This window comes from Danio aesculapii, chromosome 1, assembly GCF_903798145.1.
Source record: "Danio aesculapii chromosome 1, fDanAes4.1, whole genome shotgun sequence".
Classification (NCBI taxonomy): Eukaryota; Metazoa; Chordata; class Actinopteri; order Cypriniformes; family Danionidae; genus Danio; species Danio aesculapii.
The window spans coordinates 3128223-3138114 of record NC_079435.1 but is presented as its reverse complement, the minus strand read 5'-3'; the positions used below and the strand labels follow the sequence as shown (position 1 = coordinate 3138114).

The 9892-nt window shown below is 34.2% G+C and overlaps 1 protein-coding gene across 1 annotated transcript in view; it reads left to right on the top strand.

The window, feature by feature from the left end:
- Window positions 1-2747: 2747 nt before the first annotated feature.
- The window catches only part of LOC130221904 (GTPase IMAP family member 8-like), an 11004-nt gene continuing 3859 nt past the window's right edge, over window positions 2748-9892 (top strand). The window contains exons 1-4 of the mRNA XM_056454500.1: window positions 2748-2818; window positions 8716-8772; window positions 8888-8944; window positions 9546-9892. The exon at window positions 9546-9892 is cut by the window's right edge and continues 601 nt beyond it. Coding sequence (XP_056310475.1) covers window positions 8926-8944; window positions 9546-9892 — 366 coding nt within the window. The 5' untranslated portion in view covers window positions 2748-2818; window positions 8716-8772; window positions 8888-8925. The remainder of the gene's footprint in view (window positions 2819-8715; window positions 8773-8887; window positions 8945-9545) is intronic.

Below are 9892 nucleotides of genomic sequence, written 5' to 3'. Positions count from 1 at the left end.
CTCTTCTGATGTTATGATAAGATGATTCAGGTGTGTTTGATTAGGGAGAGGTTGAAAATGTGGACTGTTAGTGTGCCTTCAGGAACAGGGTTGGGAAACACTGTTGTAGTCCATGTGAGTGTTTACATGCGATCTCTGGCTGTTAGATCGCTGGTGATTGTGACAATGGTACTCAGATAATTACTGCATACTAATATTATATGATATCATTGAAGTTAGATAAATCGTTAAAATAATAGGGAAGAGGGGGAAGAGGTGGTTTTATTTCAGGAAATAAACTGAACAACAAAATGAAGCCGAAAACAAAGAAGCATTGTTACATTAGGGAAATCGCATGAGGAACAATGCAAATAATTTGACCTTTAAGTTGATCCTGATTACTGTATTTGAGGGAGGAAGCAGTCTGAAAACTGAGAAATGCCAGGGACCACATATAAAGTTTAAAATTCAATTCAATTCATTTGTATAGCGCTTTTACAATGTAGATTGTATCAAAGCAGCTTCACATAAAAGGTCATTAAAAAAAACACACAAACACACTCATTGATTAATTCATTCATTCATTTTCTTTTCGGCTTAGTCTCTTTATTAACCCGGGGTCACCACAGCGGAATGAACCGCCAACTTATCCAGCACATGTTTCACGCAGCGGATGCCCTTCTAGCCGCAACCCATCTCTGGGAAACATCCACACACACTCATTCACACACATCCACTATGGCCAATTTAGCTTACCCAATTCACCTGTACCACATGTGTTTGGACTGTGGGGGAAACCGGAGCACCCAGAGAAAACCCATGCGAACGCAGGGAGAACATCCAAACTCCACACAGAAATGCCAACTGACCCAGCCGAGGCTCGAACCAGCGACCTTCTTCCTGTGAGGCAACAGCACAACTTACTGCACCACTGCATCGCCTCACTACACACTCTACAGACTTATTTTACATCTTGTAAAAAGGGGCATAATAGGTCCTCTTTATGTAAATCTTTACTGAATTAATATAACCAACTGGTTAGTTTTAAATGTTTACTTTTACTGAAGTGTGAATCTCAGGTGTTCTTTACATCTGTGTGCAGGGAGCTCATCTGAAACATTATAAATTGCTTTGTACTGAAGCTGCCTAATTAACATGCAGTAGTGGCATCACATGGATTGACAACAGCCAGAGGAAGTCAATAGTATTGTTATTGTATTATAGTTCCCTAATAATTTACTATGCCCTTTTTTAACTGAACAATTTAACTGAACTAGATTTATTTATTTTCATTTTATGCATTCTTTCTGTATTAGCTATGGTGTGTTTAGTCACCCATGTGATTGTATAGTTTTTGTGCTTTAATATATATATATATATATATATATATATATATATATATATATATATATATATATATATATATATATATATATATATATATATATATATATATATATATACACACACACACAGTTGAAGTCGGGGTTATTAGCCCCGCTTTGAATTTTATTTTCTTTTTTAAATATTTAATATTTCTCAAATGATGAGCAATGAAATTTTCACAGGATGTCTGATAATATTTTTCTTCTGGAGAAAGTAAAAACTTATATGATAAAACTTAATTGTTTTATTTCGGCTAGAATAAAAGCAGTTATTAATTTTTTTTAAATCATTTTAGGGTCAACATTATTAGCCCCTTTAAGCTATATTTTTTCAATAGTCTACAGAACAAACCATCATTATACAATAACTCACCTAATTACTCTAACCTGCCTAGTTAACCTAATTAGCCAAGTTAAGCCTTTAAATGTCACTTTAAGCTGTATAGAAGTGTCTTGAAGAATATCTAGTCTAATATTATTTACTGTCATCATGGCAAAGAGAAAATAAATCAGTTATTAGAGATGAGTTATTAAAACTATTATGTTTAATAATGTGTTGAAAAAATCTGCTCTCTGTTAAACAGAAATTGGATAAAAAAATAAACAGGGGGGGCTAATAATTCTGACTCTATATATATATATATATATATATATATATATATATATATATATATATATATATATATATATATATATATATATATATATATATATAATGAGAATAGTTTTGCATAATGTTAATGTTTTAAAAGATAAATGGACATGTTTTAATAGTGTAGTTTTACACAGTTTTAGTTTTCAAAGCAAATAACTGTGAATAGTGTTGGATAATAACTGTTGATGAGATTTATGTTTTTGTCATGGTAACAACTGCAATGAAGTCCAATATCAATAATAATAAAAAAGTAAACAGTTTCTTTCTGTTTATGTACTCATACATGAAGCGCCACCCAGTGGATAGACAAGCATAAACAAAAGTGGGATTATCTGGATTTCGCCCCTTTTATTGAAATCAGCGTTTCTGCTTCTTTCCATCAGCCCTCATCATTTTCAAACGAATTACATTATATATATAATTATTTATGCTTAAAAAAAGCAAATTCATGCTTTAATCTTATTGCTTTATGTATGTTTAAAAATTATCAAAAATCGTTAACACTGTGTGTCTTCTAAAATGTCTGCAGCTTCAGTTATCTGAGTCTCTCAGTTGTCCTCAACATATTATATAAAACCTGTATAACATACGAAATCCTAAACATGGCAGTTTATGCAAATCTGTCGCGCTGACACCTGCAGAAACTAACAGTATAGTGTACTAACATACGCAGTCTGAAGGTGTGGACAAGGGTGGAGAATGAAACACCACATATTGATTTTGATATTGCAGCATTTCACTCCGAGTCGACCATAGTCTTATTTCAACTGGATACAGGTTTATTTGGATGATATAACAGGTAAAACACTTTCAGTTTCTCTTTCACATTCAAAAACTATTCCCGGTTACGTTTTTATTTAATAAGCACAATTTATTCAGTTAAGGTTTTCCTTTCCTAAGTCTTTGATCCGGCGCGGGAAAGTGTTCTTTTTAAAAATGTAAACGGAAGTTTCTTTTGGTGTGCGCGCTTTGATTACAGCGCTCGTTTACAGTTCAGCTAATACTATAAGGGCTTTAGAGCATTTAGACTCGGTAATAATAACAAAAGACATGTTTTAATGAATTAAACACAACTGGATTACTCCGTATAAGAAATGGATTGAAAAACTAGCCTGACGTTTTTACCTTTTTTCAATTTGAAGGAAATTTAGGCCCGTAATATATGTTTATATACATAACATTATTATATTAATAATGTACATATAATAATAGCAGCCTAACAACAACAGAGAACAATGCAATTTGAATAAATTATTAAACATAAGTTTGACAATTAACAGAGAAGGTATGTGACGTACTTTTTAAAACCGCGTTTATGGAACAAAATCAATGCCAAAAGTATTGAATTAAAAAGCTTGTTGAATAACACAAACTGAAAAAAATAATACACCGTATTAACAAATTCTTGCATTTTAATGACTTAAATTGCAGGGTTTGTATTTTTAGGTCCTGAAATTTAACATAGCTGTTTATTTAAGCTGTGAATAGTTCAACTAAAAATATTTCAAACATGTTTTCGTACTTATAAATTCAATAATTCATTTTCAATTTCCAGGATTCACTTACAAAATATTCAATACCCTTTAAAAATACGATGTATAATATTCAAAAGGTAATTTTCAGTTCATTTTATTTCAGTTCAAATATTCGCTTCTATAAATTCAGTGGCTCAAATTCGACTGTTAAAATTCAACATTACATCCGGGAACTGCAGGAAAAGCAGTAGATTGCAGATTGAAGATCGCCAGCTGCTTTTCCACCAGCAGGTGGAGATGGAATAATTTAAGATTTTTTACCCAGTAAATAGACGAGAAAAAAGCTAATAAAGGCACAAAAGTAGCATTTAATATTAATATCAGTGTCTTGGACATTATAAGTAATAAAATGAGTATGAGTAAAATAAGTAAATGATCTTTTAGTCATTTATATTTGCCCTTATGTAACAGAAGCCAGTTGGTGATCGCGTAAACCTCACTCCTCGGATTCAGCGACAGACGTTGTTCTGCAATATTTAGCCGGTTGTTGCTAGATCGGATACGTTTGCAGCCGGAAGTTAATGACAATTATTTCGATTATTTATAAAATTTCCCATTTATTGTATTTTATTGTACAGTTTCATTAAAAAATGCTGCTTTATTAATGTGCATATCGCACTTCCGGCTGGCAACATATCTGATCTAGACTTTACTATCTTTAATCTCCTCACAGCATTTGTCTCCCATACCGGTATCGCCAGCTCGCGCCTAGCTCGGACCAGTGGCGTTACATGCACATTAGAGATGCGCGGATGGGCTTTTATTTCATCCGCAACCGCATCACAAAACTCATCATCCGTCCGCCATCCATCCGCACCAATATTTCTGACCAATTTTTAAAACCGCACTTGCAAGCCATCTGCTGATTGGGCTCTTTATTTGAATGGCTTATTCATTTTTATTATTAAATGAATGTTTCTTTATTGATTATTAGAGAATAGAGAATGACTTTAATGTAGACATGTAGTTAATCCAAACGTGCAAGCCAAATCCAGCATTAATTGACGACGCTTTGAAGTGACGCTAAACGATACGAGGACGTGTCTTTGGTCCTCGAGTCTTTTCCTTGCGTCCTTCCCTCGCATCCCGGAGGGGTGGAGCTAAGACACGAGGAAAGAAAGCAAGGAAAGGAAACGAGGATGCACAAATAAGAAATGAGAAGCACCCTATAAAGCTCTCAGAATATCCAACACGAATATCAGCAGTGAACTCCGTCTCCGATCGGCGCACAGGGACAAAAATAAATAGTCTAAATTAAACGCACTGTACTGTACATTTTTTTTTATAGTAGCCTAATAGAAAACGCATTTTGACACATCATTTCAACATGCTGCTATTTAGCCTACTACTAAATGCCTATTTCACTTTATTTTTTAGCAAATAGATAGAATAATAAGTCATTTACATTATAGCCTAATAATGTTCACATTTGTAGTTGTCCATAGCAACCCCAAAAACTTATCTGCTTGTCTTGCACATCTAATCAATGGGCACAGTTTTTCGACTATTTTTTTATTTATTTTTTTATTTATTTTTTGCTGTGGAAGTTATTGAGCTTGTAGAAATCGGAAACAACACCAATTCTGCGACACAGATGAACCTCTATTGATATCTCTATCAGACAATGCCTATTTTATATGCCAAAAGAAACAACAGGCAGTATAAAAATATTAAAATAAATATCTTAATGTAGGCATAGGCTATAGTCGCATGCTTTGGCAAACATTTAAAAAAAAATAAATAAATAAAAACGTCATATCGTAGTTAAGCCTTATAGGCTCAGTCACCCCCACAATTAGAAATTAAATTAACAAATATATATATATATATATATATATATATATATATATATATATATATATATATATATATATATATATATATATACCATCCCTCTTTGAGCGAACATGAAGTCTGACCAGGCTAAATTGCCTGTATGACAAGTCTATGCCCCAATAACCCATGAACGATCATCCCCAAAAACTTGAAGCATAATGAAATACTACGCTTGCGACAAAGAAATTCTGGCAAAATAACCTTAAGCCTCAGAACGTAAAAGCGAGGCCAAATAACTAATATACAACATGTCTAGAATAGAACAGGCTAAACCAATATGAACTAAAATTATCAGCTGACCGAACTCAAAAGTTTATATTAAACATGGGCTATGTGTAGTCTAGATAACATAGGCTAATTGGTTTAATATGCCTGACCTTAGGTCTAGTTTGAATTTTCTTGGCACTATGCAGGAATAAAATAGCATCTACAGTGTCAGGATTCAGACGAGAGCGCCTGGCCTCTATAACGCGCCCTGCTGCACTGAAGGAGCGCTCGCTCACAGCACTTGTTGCTCATAGACTCGACTAGACATATTACTACCTGATGAAAATGTGACTATTTCAAAGTGTGCTCGATTTTTTGGATGTAGGTATATGGTCAGATCATATTTAACAATTTATACATATTTTTTTTAATTTGATTGGTACAACCGCCCGCCACCCGCCCGAATTTAATTAAAATATTATTTTTCGTCACGTCATCCGCCCGATCCGCGGTTTATCCGCGGAGTCCGAGGCTGAAACCGCCAACCGCGCATCTCTAATGCACATAAATCGTCTTTTGATAAATATGATGTTACATTCTTTATTAACTCATTCTTCCATAGATGTAAAGTGTAATATTGACTGGCTGCTAAAGAATATAAACGTAAGAGAAAGGAAATAAAATAATCATACAAAATTCAAAACCAGAGATTTTATGAGAATGTCACACAAAACAGTTTACTTGCAACTGTTGGACAGATAGTGTTAGATAAAGACAGTGTTCAGGTACGATTTAAGGTTGGGTATGGATGGGACGTGTAATTTAAAATAATTTAACATAGCGAGCAAATGCATTAAAGGAGCGTCTTCAGTTATTAATACAGAACCGTCTAATATATGGCATAAGCATTAAGGGGTTATTAGAAGTGTTTGCGCTGTTTAAACGCAGCTTTTTTCAGGATTGGGGTAGGCTATAGTTTCATTATTTAAATTATTATTGTTGTTGTTATTATTTTATTATTATTATTGTTATTATTCTTATTATTTTATGACATTTATTCAGGGTACTGCGCTTGAATAAGTCATCCGTGGTTCTAAATTAGTATTTCTTTTTAACACTCTGCCTGCCTTTCATTTTTCTAATTTTCGGGGTTCTGCCATGGTGTCTTTAGTTTGTCCAGATTAATTGTTTTTATTGTTATGTAGTAGCCTAGGCTTACGGCATGCCTTTATTTTTATATTATGAACGAAAAAAAAAAATATATATATATATTTATATATATATATTTTTTTTTTATATATAATATATTATATATATATAATATATATATATATATTTTTTTTTTTACTTTATTATTTAAAATGATTGGCGACCTCTAAAATATAGACTAAGCCGAAGCAGAATGAATGAATTGATGAATGAATGAAATATTTGGCGTACAAACCTGTGCGGCTTGTACGCGGCAAACGAGTGACCGCGAGCTCTGGTGGCCGGTCAGAGCCAGCACCGCACGTCAAATACTGGTTGAGAGATGCTGGATGGCTGCCAATATTTGATGGGAACACTTCTGAAGTTTCAGATGATATCTGGGCCTGTGCATAGTTATGAATGTGAAAAGTGAAAGTCGTGACATTTGGCCAAGCATGATAACACAAGAGTGTTTCCATTATTATATTAATCATACCTATTAACCCCCCCCCCCCTCTACACACACACACTTAGCGAGAATCACGCGACCGTCACCACCCCCACTTAGCTAATTTCCGCGACCGTCACATCCCTACCACTTAGCGTAAATGAGCACCTGCCCATTTAAGAGTCTGTGAATGGCACTGCAGAACAACGTCTGTCGCTGAATCCGAGGAGTGAGGTTTACGCGATCACCAACTGGCTTCTGTTACATAAGGGCAAATATAAATGACCAAAAGATCATTTACTTATTTTACTCATACTCATTTTATTACTTATAATGTCCAAGACACTGATATTAATATTAAATGCTACTTTTGTGCCTTTATTAGCTTTTTTCTCGTCTACACGTTCTCGTCTCGTGTATTATTTTTTTCAGTTTGTGTTATTCAACAAGCTTTTTAATTCAATACTTTTGGCATTGATTTTGTTCCATACGCGTTGCCCTTGTTGGCTGAGTAACAGAAAGCAGCAGCAGCACACACAAACACACCAGAAAGACGCTGAATAAGGTAATCCACTTCCACAAATCACTAAATAATAAAATTTGACGAAAGCGAATGTAACAGTGAAAAGTATTTTAACTCTAGTCATTTTAATTAGAGACAAATCCATTCTATCATATGTTTAATTACACAATAAATAAAATAACGCATATAATTCTTCTCTAAAAAAATCTACCAGTCCCTGCAGTGAATTTTCAATGAACTTTCTGTTAAGTTACATTATTATAAATTTAATGTACTCATTGTATTTGCTTGTTTGGTTTAAATGTGCCAAATTGCTAATTAATAATTAGTTATTAATTTTAATATGTTATTATTATTTTTATTCAATATTTTTTACTGTATTTAATTGTATTTAATTTAATTGTATTATTCTAATTGTATTAGTTTTATATTCATTTTTTCATTTTCCTTCAGCTTAGTCCCTTTATCCATCAGGGGTCGCCACAGTGGAATGAACCGTTGACTTATCCAGCATATGTTTTACACAGCGGATGCCCTTTTAGCTGCAACCCAGTACTGGGGAAACATCCATACACACTCATATTCGCACTCATACACTATGACCAATTTAGCTCATCAATATCCCTATAGTGCATGTGTTTGGACTGTGGAAACCCACACTAGAAACTCCACACAGAAACGTTAACTGGCCCAGCTGGGACTCGAACCCGCAATCTTCTTGCTGTGTGGCCACAGTGCTAACAACTGAGCCACTGTGTCATGTTTTATTTCATTATTAATTGTATTATTCCCTTTTTGTTTTATATTCAAAATAAATTGTTTTAAATGTATGGATCCCATAGCACTCCCATGATTAAACTTGCTGTCCCAATTAATTGTGTTCAGTTTGACATTATTTTCCCTTCATTTTATATATCAGTTCCACCTTGTGTTTATCATTATCACACTGTGTATTGCAGAGTGGGTTCAATGTCAGACTAGATGATGACAACACACTTCTGACAACATATTCCCAGGTTGGGATTGGGACAACATGATTCATACCTTGTCATTTCATATGATCATAATTTAACCAATTGTTGCTGTTACAAATAAAATGCTCAGTGATTTTTTGTTTGTTTATCCATCCAGATATACAGCCATCATTCAAAAAGTCAAACTGACTGAAAATGGCATCCGCACGAAACGGTTAGTAAAAAAACTAAATGTAAATTTTCTTCTGTTTTGTTACTATATAAGGGAATTATTATTCTGCTTAGTTATCCTACTTATTTTTTTATCCTGGTTCACAATTCATTCAAAATATGTTGTTGTATCAACATTTGTTAGAATTATTAGCATTAAAGGGGACCTATTATGCAAAAATCACTTTTGTAAGGGGTTTAATCACAGTTGGGCCAGCATTGTGTGAATATCTCCAGCCTCTAATGGTAAAAAAAATTAATAGTATTTTATATAATAGTATATAATCAGATAAAAACAGTCTGCAGAAACACTTTGATTGACATTCTTTCTTTGTACGTGTCATCAGAGGAGGTAAGCCCCGCCCATTAGTGATCATCTGCCACTATGCTGACACATAGGCATTTGTAGCTCCGCCCTCTTTTAAAAAGAGCACAATGTCATTTGAATTTAAAGCAGCAGTCACCAACATGGCAAATTAGGATCAGGATCTTTTAAAAACCTGGATGAAATGAGCCCGTGTGTTCAAAAATCAAAACAAATAATTAAAAAGTATATGGCTAGAACACGTCTTGCAAATAAATGCAGTTTATTGTGTTTTTTGCAGACTCCGATGAAGGAACTGATGTGAGGATTGTGCTGCTGGGAGGTTGTGGAGCTGGAAAGAGTTCAATGGGAAACGCAATACTGGGTGCAGAGGTGTTTAAAGAGAGCAGAACCAGAGAGAGCAAGATACAGAGAGGAAGAGTAGAAGACAGAAACATCTCCATCATCGACACTCCAGGATTCTTCAACACTCACCTGACTGCTGAAGAGCTGCAGAATCAGATGATGAAGAGTCTGGACCTCTGTTTTCCTGGACCTCATGTGTTTCTGCTCATCATCAACCTGGAGAACTTCACAGACGACCAGAAGAACATTGTGAAGAAAATCCTGGACAACTTCGGTCCTCAA